At 47.5% G+C, this 18877-nt stretch overlaps 1 protein-coding gene across 2 annotated transcripts in view; it reads right to left on the bottom strand.

Moving 5' to 3' along the window:
- Positions 1–18154, bottom strand: part of LOC137432830 (aromatic-L-amino-acid decarboxylase-like) — a 171863-nt gene extending 153709 nt beyond the window's left edge. Inside the window, exons 1-3 of one of the 2 annotated variants that reach the window (XM_068125071.2) lie at positions 18064–18154; positions 17706–17913; positions 17479–17592 (exon numbers count right to left, since the gene is read on the bottom strand). In XM_068125071.2, the coding sequence (XP_067981172.2) occupies positions 17479–17592; positions 17706–17909 (318 nt within the window). In that variant the 5' untranslated portion in view covers positions 17910–17913; positions 18064–18154. Of the gene's footprint in view, positions 1–17478; positions 17593–17705; positions 17914–18051 lie in introns of both variants that reach the window. The other variant, XM_068125072.2, reaches the window with a different exon arrangement.
- Positions 18155–18877: the final 723 nt, after the last annotated feature.

The following is an 18877-nucleotide window of genomic DNA, read 5'->3' as shown; positions in this document are numbered from 1 at the left end:
TGGAATTGGAGGTCGCTTCTTGGCGGTCTCGTCGTCTAACCATGGAGGGGCGAAATTTAGTGATCAAGAATGTTTTGATTGGTAGGTTGTTGTATTTGGCGAGAATCTCCCCACCTCCTCCTGCGGTGGGACGGGCTCTGGAGAGATTAATCTTTACTTTCTTCTGGGGTACCCGAGCAGAGCGCAGGAGTAGGAGGGTCGTTAGGATGAGCCCGTCCTTGGGTGGGAAGGGTGTCCCCTGCCCGGTGTTTGTATGTATGTCTGCGTTTGCATGTACTCTCATGGAGTTATTTGTGTCTGAGGACCCGGGTCACCTGCTGGCGCGGGATTTTTTGTTCTTTTTTCTGGGGCCGTCCGTCGTGCGGTTGGAAGGGCGGTCCCTCCCGCTGTCTCGGCCTTTTTCTGGGTCGTGTCCGGGGCATTTCCGGATGTTTGAGGGGTTCGCCCGGGAGCAGGGCCTGTTGACCTGTCGGCCCATCGGTTGGCAGTTGTCGCGGGTCCTGGATCACTTGCGCCCAAGGGAGGTGCTGCGGGAGGTGCGTATCCTTCGCGGAAGGCCTCTCGCAGAACGTACGGCGAGAAAGGTTTGGGAGAACGTTTCGGCTCGCTGTCTCGCCAACGACCAGAAGGACGTCGCGTGGCAAGCCGCCCATGAGTGTCTTCCGGTCCGGGTGTTTCAGTTCCAGAGGGGCCTGAACGTGTCGGTCCAGTGTCCCCGACCCCGATGCACAGGGGACGAAACCGTCAGGCATGTCCTTTGGGACTGCCCTGTCGCCGAGGGGGTCTGGTCGCTTGCGGCTGGCCTCCTCGAATGCTATGTGCCTTGGCTGGTGATGGTCAGACGGGACGTCTTTGCGTTTAGCGGGCTCCTACCACAACCAGTGCCTGTCCGCAAATGGAGGCAGGCCTGGAGAACGGTCTGTATAATCAAGACCGTCTTGTGGCGAGCGAGAACCAGAGGTTTCTATACCAGGGTATGGTTGGATCCTGGGCAGATATGGGGCAGAGCCCAATCCTGCCTCCAAAGGTACAGGCTTGGCGACAGCCTGCGGGCGACGGGGCGGGGTGCTGGCCGCAACGATGCGTCAGGTGTGTCGTAAAGCCCTCCCTGGAGCGGAGAATACGGCCGGGCTTTTCCGTGGTGAAGGGGGGGGGTCCCGCGGGAGGTTACTTCCAAATGTGCGGGCGACAGTCATGTGCAGCAGTAGTCCCTGACCGAGCTTGCCGCCCGGGCTTGGAAAGGTTGGGGGTGCTCCGGCAGGTGTGCTTGCGGGCCCTGTCGGGCGGTGATTCTCATTGGGACACTCACGCCTCGTGGGCAGCTCAGGGAGCCGGGGCCTTCCTTGTGGGGCATCTTCCGGGTGGGCCCTCCCGGGCGCGGCCTGGGGAGGGTGGGGGCAGTTGGGTTTCCTTTTGTTTGATCTTGATTTTGCCTTGGTTTGATTTTTATTTTCTTTCATTATTATTTCCAGCGGTGGGTCGAGCCCTCAACGTGTTTGCGGCTGCATGTTCCCGGCTGCGGTTAGCAGCCGGTTGTTGATTTCTGTATGCAAAGGAAAAAAGGCCCCTTGACCCTTATTGTTTTAAGGTGTCCCTTCTTTGGTTGTTTTCGGGGGGGGGGGGTGGGAGGGGGGATAGGGTCTTCTTTCCTTTCTCCCTCCCCTTTGGTTAGTTAGAGTTAGGTGTCTGCTGCCTGGGGTGGGAGAGGGGTTTTGGGGGTTTGGGATAGGGATGATGGACTTTGGTTTTTATGATTTATGGTTTATTGAATTTGATTTGATTTTCATTTTGGTCTTTGAACCTTGTTTTCTTGCGTTTTCTTGATCTTTTGGTTTGCTTTCTCTCTTTATTTATTGTTTGATATCTGGTTTCCTGGCTTTTGATTTCTTGGTTTTTGATTTTTCTGGGTTCTTGTGGGGTGGTGATGGTGATGGGTTTATTAATGGTTTGATTTTTCTGGGTTCTTGTGTGGTGGTGATGGTGATGGGTTTATTGATTGTCTTTTGAGCGTGTTTTTTTTACCTTTTTTTATAATAAAAAAGGCCTCGGCCATAAAAGTTACATGGTGTCAGAAGTGGTTTTCGTCGACGTTCCACGCCGAAAATGAAGCGAACGAGTGATGAAAATATCATTCTTATATCTACGTAGACAAGAAAGTCATTTGTGCATTATTGGTCCTCCTTTTGCTCGTTGAAGTTCGCATGCGCCCCGCGAATCCTACCAACACGGGATCCGGCTGCGTCAACCGTCCACGTCGTTGTCAACGCAAGTGAGTTGCACTATTTTGTCGCCATGGCGGATGCTTCAGAAAAGCCACGTATGAACTGGCAAGCGTCAGATCTTGAAAAGGAGTTCAGACGTTTTAAACAACATTGTGTGTTTACGTTCAACGGACCGTTATCCACGGCCACGGAAATTGTCAAAGTAAACTATCTCATGACATACATAGGCGACAAAGGCAGAGAAATTTACAACACATTCACATGGACTCCTGCAACCGAAGGTGTGCCTGCAGAAAATGAAACCTTAACTGGAGTACTTGACAGGTACACTGCATACGTGGCTCCCAAGAAAAATGAAATCAGAGCAACAGTAAACTTCAACAGGCGTAAACAGCTGCCCGGTGAACGCTTTGACAACTTTGTAACTGACCTGCGGCTGCTGGTGACAGACTGTGGATATGGCGTCAACACGGACCGCATGCTGCGGGATGCCATTGTCCTGCGATCCGCTAATCCAGCGGTGACTGAACGTTGCCTTCAGGAAGGAGACGAGCTCACACTGAACAAGGCCACCAGCATCGGTCAGAACTACGAGACCTCACAGGAGAGCTTGCGAGTTATTGCTGCGGATGAAGACAGTAAGGTGTATGCCATTAACAAACAGCAGCCACCCCGTCACAAGACACCCACCAGAAAACAGTGGACAGACAACCAAAACTGCTGGTACTGCGGATACTCATCATCACACTACAAGTGTCCCGCCAGGGAGGCCCCCTGCAAATTCTGTAAGAAGGTAGGCCATTTCGCCCGTGTGTGTAGACAGAAGTTGAAAGAGCAGTCAAGATCTGCTGCGCATGCTGTTGATTGTGACTACGAGTCTGATGACACGACCCTGACGCACAGTGTCAACAACATTCATGGAACAAATGCAGCAACAGAATGGTGGACTGATGTCAAGATTGGAACAAAGGTCGTGAAGACACAGATTGACACAGGTGCAACAGTATCCATAATGCCGCTTGAGCTGTTTCACAGTCTAAAGACCCACATGTCATTGTCTGCCACCGATAGCAAGTTAAAGAGTTATTCGGAGCATGACCTTGCTGTTGAGGGATGCATCACATTGCCTGTGACGCACAAACAAAACACTGTTGACGTCAAGTTTTATGTCGTCAGAGTAAAGCAACGACCACTTCTCTCCGGCCAAGCCAGCACAGCACTCGGGTTGATTGAGAGAATTCACAAGGTCAGTGACCTTAGTGATTATCCTGATCTTCTCCACACAACAGGTGTACTGCCAGGCAAGTATTCTCTGAAAATCGACCCCACTGTGCCCCCTGCTGTCCATGGACCACGTCGGCAACCAAAAGCTCTGTACGACAAGGTTAAAGCCAAGCTAATAGAAATGCAAAAAGATGGGCACATTGCTCGTCTCACTGAACCGACAGACTGGGTGAGCTCCATGGTCACCATAGTTAAGAAAGACAAAATCAGAATCTGCATTGACCCAAAAGACCTAAACAAGGCAATTAGGAGAGAACACTATTACATTCCAACAGTTGAAGAAGTGGTTGCATCAATGATACCAGGTTCAAAGTATTTCTCTGTACTTGACGCCAAATCCGGATTCTTACAGATCCCGCTCACATATGAGTCCAGTCTTCTCACCACCTTCAACACCCCAATTGGCCGTTTCCGTTGGCTGAGGCTCCCTTTCGGGGTCCGATCCGCTCCTGAAATCTACCAGCGTATCATGGACAACATGCTGGAGGGCATCGAAGGCGCTCGTGCCATAATGGACGACATTTTGGTGGCGGGTAGGACCCCAGAGGAACATGACTCCATCATGCGACAAGTTGTCAACAGAGCTACAGCTTTCAACCTCACTCAACTTTGACAAATGTCATGTGAAACAATCATCCGTGAAATATGCAGGGCATATTTTGACAGGGAGTGGTCTGAAACCTGATGATGACAAAGTGAGGGCCGTGAAAGCAATGCCAGAGCCCAAGAACAAAGAAGATGTCCGAAAAATACTTGGCTTCATCCAGTATTTGGCAAAATTTCTACCAGAATTAAGTACAGTGGATGCACCACTTCGTGCCCTATTGCCCAAAGATGTCCTCTTCCATTGGGACAAACCTCAAGCCGAGAGCTTTGAAAAGATGAAACAGTTGTGCTGCAATGCACCGGTGCTGGCCTATTACGACGCCAAGAAAGGCTGTACCATTCAATGTGATGCCAGCAGTTACGCTCTCGGAGGAGTGCTTCTGCAAGATGACCACCCTGTAGCATATACATCCCGTGCGCTCACACCGACTGAGCAGAGATACTCGCAATTGGAGAAGGAAATGTTGGCCATTGTACATGCCTGCAAGAAGTTCCATTACTACATATTTGGGACATCAAACATCACCGTCGAGTCCGACCACAAGCCGTTGCAGTCAATTCACACCAAGCCCCTACTAGCAGCACCTATGAGGCTACAATCAATGCTCCTGAAGTTGCAGCCGTATGACTTGACAATCACGTACAAACCAGGGAAGGACATTCCACTGGGTGACACCCTGAGCCGTGCTAACCTCCCAGATACTACACCAGAGATGGACATTGAGCTAATCAATATGGTAGACTTCATATCAGTGGTGCCGTCTCGCTACGCGCAGTTCCAGCAGAGAACTGCTGAAGAGTTGAATGAACTGCACACCATGGTTCTGAAAGGATGGCCAGACACCAAAGCTGAAACACCTCACAGCATCCGTGCATACTGGCAGTACCGTGACGAGCTGTCGGTGATGGATGGAATTGTTTACAAAGGCATGAGAATCGTTGTACCCACAACAATGCGGCCAGACATGATGCGACAAATACATGGCTCACACATGGGAATCAGCAAATGCAAACAGAGAGCCCGAGAAGCTCTGTTCTGGCCAGGCATGACTGCACAAATTGAAGACGTCGTCAGTGATTGCCCACAGTGCAGTTTGTACCAAAGTCAGCAGCACGCAGAAACTCTGATGCCCCTGAAAACACCTCTGTTACCTTGGATTGAGGTGGCTGCTGATATCTTCGAATATGAAGGGAATCAATACTTACTCACAACCGACTGTTTCTCCAAATTCATCGAGGTGGATGCTCTGACAAACCTCAGCACAGCAGTCACTGTCAACGCCCTCAAATCACAAATGTGTCGACACGGCATCGCAGAGACACTCAGAACAGATAACGGACCTCAGTTCAGCTCGCAAGAATTTTCCCAGTTTTGTGCTGACTATCACATCAATCACCAGACGTCTTCGCCCCGATACCCTCAGTCAAATGGTGCAGCTGAGAGAGCCATACAGACGGTAAAGCGACTCTGGTCTAAGTGCAGTGATAAACATCTGGCCCTCCTTGACTACAGGACCACGCCGCTGGAAAGTTGCAACATGTCACCTGCCACGCTTTGCATGTCTCGCAGACCCCGCAACCTGCTGCCAACCTCTCGTGAGTTGTTGCGTCCAATTACTCTGAACTGTGATGAGGTCAGGAAGAAGCTCGATCAGAGCAAGGAGAAGCAACGGGTCCACCACGACAAACATGTCCAAAGAGACCTGCCCGCCCTCCTCCCAGGAGACCCAGTAAGGATGACTCCACTCCCAGGTACAAACAACTGTCTGCCTGCAACAGTTGTAGCCCATCACAGTGTGCCCAGATCATATATCGTTGAAAGTAATGGCAGGAAGTATCGCCGAAACAGGAAACACCTCCGCCTCTCAACATACGGTGCTCATCAGCCAAGCTCCACAGCACTGACGTATGCAACCCGGCAACCGACCAGACCGACCCCACACTGTGCTACTGCTCCAGCTGGTCTGCCAGCTCCCAGCTCAGCTCAGACCACACAGCACTGCCCGTGCAGCAGCAGCCTGCACTCTACAGCCCGTACAGGGCAACCCTCGCCAGTCACACACACGCCATCCTCTCTGCCGCCTGAACAGGGTCAGAATCCTCTCACCACGAAGTCAGGCCGCGTCATCAACAGACCCAAACATCTAGAGGATTATGTGACAAACTGAGGGCAGACTAACCCTTCTTCTAGCACCTTGTAACTCAGGGTAGTCTACCCCTGTTTTACTGTTGTGACAGTATGTTCTAAATGTTTGCACTTAATTTTCCGTTTGTTGTTTGTCAAAGGGAGATGCGACATAACGCATTATATCATAACGTTATGTTCACGTCATGGTTTACGACATGGTTGTAACATAACGCATTACATCATGACGTTATGTTCACGTCATGGTTTACGGCATGTTCACGACACCATGACGAATAAACGGCAGTCCGTTGGCCCGCCATCTTGTTGACTTGTTTGTGTCTGAATAACCAAACGTTACAACAGCCTATAAGCGAATGTGCATACCTCTATGCCCTAGAGTCTAGGGCCTAGGCCATTCTGCTTGCCCAACACACTCGATGAGGCCTCTCACCACGTTTACCCTTCTGTCCAGAGTCCAGACCCTTGGAGCGGCGGCACCTTCTTTGCTTTTTTCCCTCACACGCCTGTCCATGTCAGATGTCACACATACGTCATGGCATATCTCATGTGTACACGCGGGCCAGGCATAAACCTTGTCAGGGAACTCTACCCGTGAAAGAGAGAAACAAAAAGTAAGAAAGAGCACTGATTCCAATTATTCTCGGATGAACGCACACATTATAAAGAGGGTGAAATTATAGAAGAGTGGGGATTCCAATTCAAGATGTCGAAAGCAAAAGAGAGGGGGGGGGGGGAGGAAGATCATGAACTAACTTGACACATGATCCTCACCGTCGCCAATTGCCAATTGGGCTCGTACAGCGCGAGACATCTGGATCGACACATAATTAGGAAATAAACGTCAAACAGTTATAACCCCTCCATCCCTTGGGCCTATCATGGGCGATCTCTGTATTACAGAATTCATATTAAACCTTGATAAGAGATCTACATAGCCGGGAGCCCCAAAATTAACTACTAACACCGTAATACTGATTTATTTATTGTGTGGAGGTGAGTATAGTATTACAAAAAATGTTAAAGAAGATTTAAAAAAATTTGTAAACATTGACATAACACGTTTACAGTTTACAAGAAGTTGACAAGAAGAAAAAGACATAAAATGGAAGCCCCCATGGTTTTAGTAATTTTGCTGCACAGAGTTAAAATTGGTCGGATTGCAAAACAAAATCTTCTGCATGTGCCTACTCTCATGTGTTGTCTTTGTGCCAAGATTGAACAAAATCCATCTATGCACGTCGAGAAATGGTTGAGGAGCCAATATCGGGGTTTATTTTACAACTAAAATGGCCGCCAGTCTAACAGTCGGCCATCATTGATCAGATTGCAAAATAAAGTGAGGTGCACGTGTATGCCGTCATTTGCTGTGCTTGTGCCAAGTTTGAAGAAAACCGGACCATGCAAGTTCAATAAATGATTGGGGACACGTTTAAGTAACAAAATGGCTGCCAGTCGGCCATCTTAGATCTGATCTCGAAAGAAAATGACGTGCATATGCATACCATCATGCATTGTCTATGTGCCCGGTATGAACAAAGTCAGTCCCTACATCTCCGAGATGTGGTTGCGGATGCACAGACGGACGGACAGACGAACTGACGATACCCAATCCCCATAAGCCCCCGTTTCAGACGAAGTTCACCGTGGACTAAAAATGTAAAACGTGGTTCTGAAAGTTACGTCTCATTATCTCACCAATCCGTTGGATCATAATTTATATACAGGACAACCAAATGGAACATAAGAACACTTTTTAGAAATCTCGTGCTCGGGGTGGTCACCCCGTCTGCCCCACCATCACTACACCTATGGGTGTATATACATCAATTCATGTAGGTGTAATAATTGGTCAGTGAAGGTCAACACATGTACCCAAGATTACGAACTGCTTGTTGTTGGGCTTTGACATTTTTATTTACCGAGGGAACTAAACCAGATCTTTGTAATGGTTGTCTACATTCCACCACAGGCCATTGCATCAACAGTTAGTGAACGCATGCTTCCAGGGTGCACGATCTTTATCACCTGATCCAATCAAAATTATCTTGGGAGAATTTAATCAGTGCAGATTGGACATATGTTCCCAACATTTGATCAACACAGTATCATACCAAGGGATGATAAATAGGGGTACACGGTATCATACTAAAATACGCAATTTGGTGTCTGTCTATCTGTCTGTTTGTCTGTCTGTCTGTCTGTCTGATGATTTTTTTTGTCCACGATACATTCCATCGTTACTTATCCAATCTCAAACAAACTTGACAGGATGACTAATGGTTACACAATGAAGGTTGCAGCGCATTCATTTGTCCACATCCCCAAGGGGGGTTTCTCCCCCGAGCAGGTTTTTCCAGCCATTACCGTCAATGGGTTTGCGTGTTGGGGTGTATATCCATGTTAAATTAGCTTTATCGTGGCGTTTTTCCAAGGCCGCTTCGAAAAACAAAACCAACGATAATAGCATAATATTAATGTTATTACAAAACAATATTAATACCATTAATATCCCACCTCCCCAAGGGGTTTTCCTCCTTGAACAAACGTCGAGTCAACGTTTGTAAATAGCTTATCATGGCGTTTTCATGGGAGCAACGGCCCAACGACCTCTACCAACAACAACATGCATTTTAAGACCATTTTCCCTGCTAGAGCGGGGGTTAGCCTTGCGGTCCCCATGACAATCTTCTCCATTTTGCCCTATTTTCTGCATCTCTCCTTGTTAACCCCCTTGCCCACATTTCTTCTTCCACCATCTTTAGCCAAGTCTTTCTCGGTCTTCCCCGTCCTCTACTTCCCTCGACATTCATTTCCATCACTTCTCAACCAGTCACTTTCATCCTTCCTCAACACATGACCAAACCATCTCAACCTGTTCCTTCCTCTTCACAGCGTCAATCACAGGCTCTATTCCCATCATCTTTCGCAATTCATCATTTGTCTTCCTCTCTCTCAACGATACTCCGCACATCCACCGAACCATTCGCATTTCCACTCTTTCCAGCCTTCGTTGCTGCTCTACGTTCATTACCCATGTCTCGCTCCCATAAATCATAACACTTCTCACACATGCAGCATACACCTTTCCCTTCAGCTTCAACGACACTCCCCTCATCATCAGCACGCCACTCAATTCCCGAAACTTCTTCCATGCACATCTCACTCGAGCAACCGTTGCCGAGTCTGATCCACCTTCTCCATTCAGCATGTCTCCGAGGTAGCAAAATGTTTTCACACCTTCCAGCTTCACGCCGTCTCCAAGATCCAACTCAACATTTCCTCCATCTGCAGCTCCCTCTGTGCACCCCTTACATTTGAATGTAGCTGCCACACTGGTTAATGACCCTCTCAGACCACTACATTTTTGATGAACCCACTCAGCGCACATTGTACACTGAATGGAGTTCACTCCGACACCCTTCCTACACACAGCACAGGGCCACTTCCCAGTTCTTTCCACCTCACCACATGCTTTACCACTTGCCATCACCTTCGTCTTTCCAATATTCACCTTCAGACCTTTTTTTTTTTTTTTTTTTTTTTTTTTGTATACAAGATCGAGGCTCGTGAAAGAGCTAACATTAATCACACAAAAAGACAAACCGACACACAAAACACAAAAAACAAGGGGAGCGGTAGACAAGATGGGGAGAGAGGGGGAAGGACACAAAAGAGAGGGGGAAGGACACAAACACAACATTTGAGAGCAGGGACATCGGGAGGACTTGGGGGGAGGTGGGAGAGGATTAAAACATATGAACACTGCAAGGACTCTGGGGTGAATTACCGGGGGTAGAAAAGATCAAGGTTTTCGATGGGGGAAGATAAGAGATGGTGGTGAACAGCTGTTTTAAAGACCTGGAGGGAGGAGTGGGATTGAAGGGAGTGGGGGAGTTTGTTCCAGAGGCGGGAGAAAAGGGGAATGAAAGAGTGAAGGTGAGCAGAGAGCCTAGACTTTGGCAGTTTAACCAGAAGAGGGTTGCAGGCAGATCTTGTGCGACCTGAAGGAATATTGGGGGGACAGAGCACAGAGAGAGCTGGGGGAGCAAGGCCGGAGAGGAGTCGGTAGAAGACAGAAAGACCACCAACCTGCCTGCGGTGAGTGAGTGAAAGGCCCTCGGCGTTGACTACATCGCAGGAGATTCCAATGATTCTGAAAGCTTTGGCCTCAACAGCGTGAAGCCGAGCAAGGTGTGAGGCAGGAGCACCAGCCCAGAGGGGGGAACAGTATTCCATTGAGCTGCGGATGAAAGCCTTGTATGTGGTGAGGAGCTCAGGTGTGCCAAGGAAGGACTTCGCACGACGGAGGATGCCCAGTGGGCGACTGGCTTTGGAGGCCAGCTTGGAAATGTGGTTTTCCCAAGAAAGATCATGGCAGATAGTGAGACCCAAAAGCTTGAGCGACAGAACTTCTTGGAGAGGATTGTTGAGAAAGTAGATGGGAGGGTTGTCCAGTCGGTCCTTTCGGAGAGACATTGTAAGAGTATGAGATTTGTCAGGATTGAAAGACATGTTCCACTTGTTTGACCAGTCTGTGATTTTGTCCAGGTCTGCAGAGAGTGAGGAGGCTGCAGACTGCCGATCTGAGGGATGAGGAATGGAGCGACAGAGAGTAGAGTCGTCAGCAAAGAGATAGAGAGGATTTTCAAGAGAGTCAGAGAGATCATTGATGAAGACCAGAAAAAGCACAGGGCCCAGAACACTACCTTGGGGAACTCCACCCTGAACAGGAAGAGGAGATGAGAGAAACCCATTCAGGGCCACACGTTGACTACGACCAGAGAGGAAGTCCGCCAGCCATGCGTGGAGATTTCCATGGATACCAAAGGAGGAGAGTTTGGAGAGCAGAGCAGGGTGCCAGACCGTATCGAAGGCACGTGAAATGTCAAGGGAGACAGCTCTAATTTCCTGTTTGGTGTTGAGGACCTCCATCCATTGTTGAGAAAGCAGAAGCAGCATGTCCAGAGTAGAGTGACCAGGTCTGAAACCAAATTGATGATCAGAGATCAAGCCATTGGAGAAGAGGAAAGATTTAATATCTGAAGCAATGATGGATTCCATGACTTTGCTGATAATTGGGAGAAGGCTGATTGGTCTGTAGTTGCTGGGATCTGTTTTTGCACCTTTTTTGTGCAAAGCGGTGATGTTGGCTGATTTCCAAGCAGATGGCAGATGACCTTGAGCAAAAGAGAGGGTGAAGAGAACAGAAAGAGGGAGTGAAAGTGCAGAAGAACATGATTTTAGGACCCGTGGGCTGATGCCGTCAGGACCAGTTGCAGAATCAGAGTCGAGGGTTGCCAGAAACTTTTCCACCTTGTCAGGAGGAAAGGACACAGAGTCCAGGAGCAGCTGGGTACGACTGGGTACGGTGGGTACAGAGAGGGATGGGTTTGGGACACAAGATTTAGAGGCAAACACAGAGTTGAGGCATTCAGCTTTTTCACGTGCGGAGTCAGCCGTTAAGCCGTTTGAGGTGAGGGAGGGGATGGAGGGGGAACAAACACCAGAAACAGATTTGACCAGACGCCACCAGGATTTGGATTTTCCAAATTATTTGGATTTTATTTTGTTTCCATACATTCCTTCCACGTGTTCATCTTTTCCTTCAGTCCATCCATACTTTCCACAATCAACACCAGATCATCTGCATACAACAACTCCCACGGTAAACCCTCCTTTACGTTCTGAGCCAGCACCTCCATCACAGCTACAAATAGTAGTGGACTTAGTACCGACCCCTGATGCACTCTCACCTTCACCTCAAACTCACCACTGTTCCCGTCCTTCGTCCTTACAGCTGTGCGCGCTCTTTTGTACATTGCCATCACTACTCTGATCAACCATTCCTCCACTCCTAACTTCCTCAATGCCCATGTCAATACTTTGCGTGGAACCCGATCGAATGCTTTCTCCAGATCAACAAACCCAAGAAACAACTTCTTCCTCTTCTCCATGTACTTCTCCTGCAACTGCCTCACAATGAAAAGCGTGTCTGTCGTTCCTCTCCCTGGCATGAATTCAAACTGCATTTCGTCGATCTTCACTTTCTTCCTTATCCTCGTCTCCAACACCCTTTCCAATACCTTCATTCCATGCTCCAATAACTTTATCGCTCGGTACGAGCCACACTCCAGAGGGTCACCTTTCCCCTTGCATAGAGGGACGAGGGTACTCAGTTCCCAATCCGCTGGAATGCGGCCTTCTTTCACCACCAGATTACAGATCTCTGTCATTCTCTTCACACCCCAACTTCCTGCTGCCTTCAACATATCTCCCACAACTCCCGTCGGCCCTCCCACTTTTCTACCCTTCATTGCTTTTATCTTTTTTATCTTTTATCTATCTATCTTTACAACATATCTTTTATCTTCATTACTTCATACTCACATACTTTTACAGAGAATGAATGGGATGGCAACATAGAGAGTAACCCAGTTTTAGGACCGACAGAGAAGATAACTGAGAAGGAAGTTGAGGAAGCGATAAAAGCAATGAAGGGTAGAAAAGCGGGAGGGCCGACGGGAGTTGTGGGAGATATGTTGAAGGCAGCAGGAAGTTGGGGTGTGAAGAGAATGACAGAGATCTGTAATCTGGTGGTGAAAGAAGGCCGCATTCCAGTGGATTGGAAACTGAGTACCCTCGTCCCTCTATACAAGGGGAAAGGTGACCCTCTGGAGTGTGGCTCGTACCGAGCGATAAAGTTATTGGAGCATGGAATGAAGGTATTGGAAAGGGTGTTGGAGACGAGGATAAGGAAGAAAGTGAAGATCGACGAAATGCAGTTTGGATTCATGCCAGGAAGAGGAACGACAGACGCGCTTTTCATTGTGAGGCAGTTGCAGGAGAAGTACATGGAGAAGAGGAAGAAGTTGTTTCTTGGGTTTGTTGATCTGGAGAAAGCATTCGATCGGGTTCCACGCAAAGTATTGACATGGGCATTGAGGAAGTTAGGAGTGGAGGAATGGTTGATCAGAGTTGTGATGGCAATGTACAAAAGAGCGCGCACAGCTGTAAGGACGAAGGACGGGAACAGTGGTGAGTTTGAGGTGAAGGTGAGAGTGCATCAGGGGTCGGTACTAAGTCCACTACTATTTGTAGCTGTGATGGAGGTGCTGGCTCAGAACGTAAAGGAGGGTTTACCGTGGGAGTTGTTGTATGCAGATGATCTGGTGTTGATTGCGGAAAGTATGGATGGACTGAAGGAAAATATGAACACGTGGAAGGAATGTATGGAGACAAAAGGTCTGAAGGTGAATATTGGAAAGACGAAGGTGATGGCAAGTGGTAAAGCATGTGGTGAGGTGGAAAGAACTGGGAAGTGGCCCTGTGCTGTGTGTAGGAAGGGTGTCGGAGTGAACTCCATTCAGTGTACAATGTGCGCTGAGTGGGTTCATCAAAAATGTAGTGGTCTGAGAGGGTCATTAACCAGTGTGGCAGCTACATTCAAATGTAAGGTGTGCACAGAGGGAGCTGCAGATGGAGGAAATGTTGAGTTGGATCTTGGAGACGGCGTGAAGCTGGAAGGTGTGAAAACATTTTGCTACCTCGGAGACATGCTGAATGGAGAAGGTGGATCAGACTCGGCAACGGTTGCTCGAGTGAGATGTGCATGGAAGAAGTTTCGGGAATTGAGTGGCGTACTGATGATGAGGGGAGTGTCGTTGAAGCTGAAGGGAAAGGTGTATGCTGCATGTGTGAGAAGTGTTATGATTTATGGGAGCGAGACATGGGTAATGAACGTAGAGCAGCAACGAAGGTTGGAAAGGGTGGAAATGCGAATGGTTCGACGGATGTGCGGAGTATCGTTGAGAGAGAGAGGAAGACAAATGATGAATTGCGAAAGATGATGGGAATAGAGCCTGTGATTGATGCTGTGAAGAGGAACAGGTTGAGATGGTTTGGTCATGTGTTGAGGAAGGATGAAAGTGACTGGTTGAGAAGAGTGATGGAAATGAATGTAGAAGGAAGTAGAAGATGGGGAAGACCGAGAAAGACTTGGCTAAAGATGGTGGAAGAAGAAATGCGGGCAAGGGGGTTAACAAGAAGAGATGCAGAAAATAGGGCAAAATGGAGAAGATTGTCATGGGGACCGCAAGGCTAACCCCCGCTCTAGCAGGGAAAATGGCCTTTGAAATGCATGTTGTTGTTGTTGTTGTTGTTGTATTGCTTTTATCGCTTCCTCAACTTCCTTCTCAGTTATCTTCTCTGCCGGTCCTAAAACTGGGTTACTCTCCATGTTGCCATCCCATTCATTCTCTGTATTCAACAGCATTTCCATATATCTTTTCCATCTTCCTTTAATTCCATCTCGGTCCACAACGATTTGTCCCACTTCATCCTTCAAGCAACTCACCCCCATCACATCACACCTCTCTTTCGCTATCTGCTTTGCAATCTTGAATACCGCTCTCTGACCCTCTTCCGAATCCAAGCTTTCTCCGAACATTTTCCTACATGCCTCCTGCGCCTTTGCTACCTCTTTCTTTGCAGCCTTCTTGGCTGCCTTATAACTTTCATGCTCTGCTTTTTCTGCTCCCGTACCCTTCGCCTTCTGCTACTCCTTGAACTTCTCCCTCTTCTCGTCAATCCTCTTTCCAACTTCCTCATCCCACCACCATGTTTCCGAGTGCCTCGGTGGTCCTTTTGTCCATCCACATACCTCACCCACGGCTCCCAACAGACTATCTTTCATTGACATCCAACCACGTTCAAGCTCAACCACAACATCCTCTACCCTACTCAGCCTCTCTTTTAATGCCTCCCTTACTGTCACCTCTTTCAACCTCCACACCTTCATTCTCGGTTGGTACTTCACCCGCCGAGGTCTCCTCGCACCTTTCACCCTTATGTCGCAGACAACCAAGTGGTGCTGTGAAACAGCCTCCTACCGCGGGATCACCTTTGTGTCCCGGAGGTGCCCCCTATCTCGCCTACGCACCATCAGGTAGTCAACGGTTGTCGTCGACCCACTGGACGTGTATGTAACAAGCTTATTATCCTCTTTCTGGAACTGAGTATTACAAATCAACAAATCAGCTCCATCAGCAAACTCCAAAATCCTTTCACCCTCTCCATTTCTCACACCATATCCGTAACCCCCATGAACTCCCTCGAAACCGTCCATACTCCTTCCCACATGTCCATTTAGGTCTCCTCCTACCACAACAACGTCCTCATCTTTCACGTTTTCCATCAGCTTCTCTATCGCACACCAGAACTTGTCCTTCTCTTCATCGCTCCGACCAACCTGCGGAGCATATCCCGAGATGACGTTCACCAAGAGCTTTCCAATCATCATTTTCACTATCATCAACCTATCACTCACTCTAGTCACACTCACCACACTGTCTACAAACTCCTCAGAAAACAGGACACCAACACCATTCACGCCCTCTGGACACCCTTGCCACGCAAACTTGTATTTCTGTCCCTGCCTGCCCTTCACCATTCTCACACCACTTCCCTTCCATCTCGTCTCTTGCACACAACATATGTCCACTCTTCTTCTGATCAATACTTCCACGTTTCTCCTGATCTCCCTGTCATTGTCCCTACATTCCATGTCCCAAACCTCAGAAACCGATCTCCACTTCGGGCTGTACCCTGCCCATATGTAGTTGTAATTGTCATGGTTCTCTTTTTGAGGCAATGTTTTTATGGCCGGATGCCCTTCCCGACGCCAACCCTCTTAGTCGCCTCTTACGACACGCAGGGATACGGTGTACCTATTCTAACCCAGGGTACACACCTCTAGGAGAGGTAAAAAAAATATTATAAACCATAAACACGTTTGATTAGCTTTTTAAACAGTCGCTAATGCTGTTTATAACACTACATAAAGTAATTTGGAGGAATTCCGACATCTGTGAGGTAAGTTTTACTTACAGAACTGAGCGAAGATCTACGGTACTCTATATACCCCACAGGAGTTGGGTAAATAACATGATCCTTCCTGCCGCTACCGTGGCGTTTTTCGTGGCGGCCTTTTGAAACTAGCTCATGCTGTTTTACACGAAACTGAAAGGGAGGAAGCCTGGGGTGTGCTCATTTGCCAAGCTGCTAGCTAGCGCTTGCCAAGCACTTGCCAAGCCAAGCGTTCCTTAACGGTTTTGAATGGAGTGCTTGCTCGAATGCTGAAACCACTTGGTGATCTCTCCAAAAGAAACTTGGTAAATTAACACACACCCCATGTTCTTGAAACCAGACCATAGATCGACTGTAATCTATATACCCCAAAGAGGAATGACCTTTCCTGCCCCTCCCGTAGTGTGCGGATGTACTAGTACAGCAAATGAACACTTCTAGGAATTTCAGGAAATAAGTTGGGGATTGAAAGAGGCGGATTTGGGGTGTATTAACGGGGGTAGAAAAGATCAAGGTTTTGGATGGTGGAAGATAAGAGATGGTGGTGAACAGCTGTTTTAAAGACCAGGCGGGAGGAGTGGGATTTAAGAGAGTGTGGGAGTTTGTTCCAGAGGTGGGAGAAAAGAGGAGGAAAAGAGTGAAGGTGAGCAGAGAGTCTTGATTTTGGCAGTTTCATCAGAAGAGGGTTGCTGGCAGATCTTGTGCGTTCTGCAGGAATATTTATAATAAGGTTCTGAAACTGTGTAGGTAGTCAACAACCTGCTCCAATGTTCACATGTATCCATCAATCAATCATAGACAATGGTGTTATTCCCCAAAATTGGAAATCATTAATTAATTATCATTCCAGTACCAAAGGTTAAAAAATCAGCGATGAGTTGAATAATGACCGTCCAGTAGCCTTGACTTCTAATGTAATGAAGTGTTTTGAAAGGATATTTCTGAAATGTTTGTGACCCAAGTCTTGTTGGATCAATCTCAATTCGCATATCAGAGAAATTGAGGTGTGGAGGATGCTATGCTTGTTGAAGACCTTGTCCACAGATTGGAAATCGATGGGTCGAGGATGCCATGAGCTAAGGTTCCCCAATGTTTAGATAACCAGAAATGATGTGGACCAAACTTCCAACCACTTTGCTCCGATGAAGGGTTAACACCCGAAACGTTATCTTCTCCTTGCTTCCCCACACCGGTTAGCATACATACATATTTCATCGTTATGTTGGTTGCATCCACTGTTCTACATATCCACAGATGCAGACCAACACTAACCTTCATCAGTAAGACTATTTCTTCATCCTCATTTAACATCTACAACACTTTCCACACCTTCCAGGTGCATTGATAACATACCCACGAGAATCCGATGCTGTTTATCGCTGTAATTATCATTTCTGCAAGCAAGGAAGGGTAGGAGAACGCAGAAGGGAAATATGCGTGGAAATGTGGGCTGGTCCAGTGGGTCGTCTGAGGACCAAACAACACACACAAGAAGCAATAAGTACATGTGCTCGCTCCATGCACATCGCATATAATTACTGATTATACAGATTTTAAATGTCAAGTGTGTGGTCACGTACCCCTGGCATGATGACTCTTTCCATATCTGACATCACATCCTCAAAGCTTTCTGCCTCCTCGGGTGCAGCGTCCGGGAGAAGTGGACGCAGGTATCCGGGCTTCACCTCAGGGAATACCTTGCGGTGCTTGTCAAGAGACTCTCTGTAGTCGACGATGTAGTCCACCATCTGCTTACCTCTAATGCAGAATTCTTTGGGGTCCATGATGCTGCAAATTGTGATAAAAGAAAACACATTAACATAAACACAAGAATTGAAAATACAGATGGCTCTTTTATCATTGTTTAGAATTTTCATTTTAATTAGATTAAATCCTTCAATGAAGTGAAAGACGTTTTCGTCATACAAATGGACTAACGCAGAATGCAGATGTTCTTAGAAGTGAAAATAGTTGTCGGGCACAACTAAATCAAAAGGTTTTGTCTAAAGGAGCTCTGAATGGCTCGTCCCAGTGCACTGGGTTTTTAATGTAACCTCTCAATGGGGAGGAGGGAAGGGGAGGAGATGGTAAGTACTAAGGAAAGAGGACGACAAGTGCTTTGGGCAAGTTACCTGATTTAGAACATTTAAAAAAATAGATACGTGTTTATTCTGCTGCCAAACTCACTGTTTATTTCTTTCAGGGTGGCTGATTTTGGTAACATTCTTCTGAGTGCTCAGCTGGTCCTCCTTACCATTTTTGTCCGTTTGTTGTTTTCTATTCTATGGAGTTGTAGCATGGTGATCTCACTCTTCAACGCTGCACATCGCCTTGATTTCATTCCACTGCACAATTTAAAAAAAGATACGTACATCCAAGGAAAAGATGCACAAGGGCAAGTCAAACGTCATTTGCCCTGATGATGGGTAACTGCTCCAAACATCAGCTACTCCTGGTTTTCCAGGTTGGTAAGCATACATTGATCATCTTCTATTTGCAAAAGGAGAAGTGTGTGTGTCATTCATTGGTTATCTCCGTATGTGGGTTTCCGTTTCAGTAAGGGATCACGATTCATGGACCAAGCTGTAAAGTTTTGTTGTTGTCAAAGATTTTTTTTCCAAGGGCTCTTTCCAGGATCGTCACTGAACCCTGGCCAGACAGCTTCCAACTGTAGTTCAATTCTAGTAATATTCCCCGTGATGGTTCTTAAGATCTCTGTAGGGTTCGTCTTTATAATTCCCATTGCTCCAAT

This window comes from Myxine glutinosa, chromosome 8, assembly GCF_964187855.1.
Source record: "Myxine glutinosa chromosome 8, kmMyxGlut1.1, whole genome shotgun sequence".
Classification (NCBI taxonomy): Eukaryota; Metazoa; Chordata; class Myxini; order Myxiniformes; family Myxinidae; genus Myxine; species Myxine glutinosa.
The sequence above is the reverse complement of the archived record's forward strand: the minus strand, read 5'-3'. Positions and strand labels throughout refer to the sequence as shown.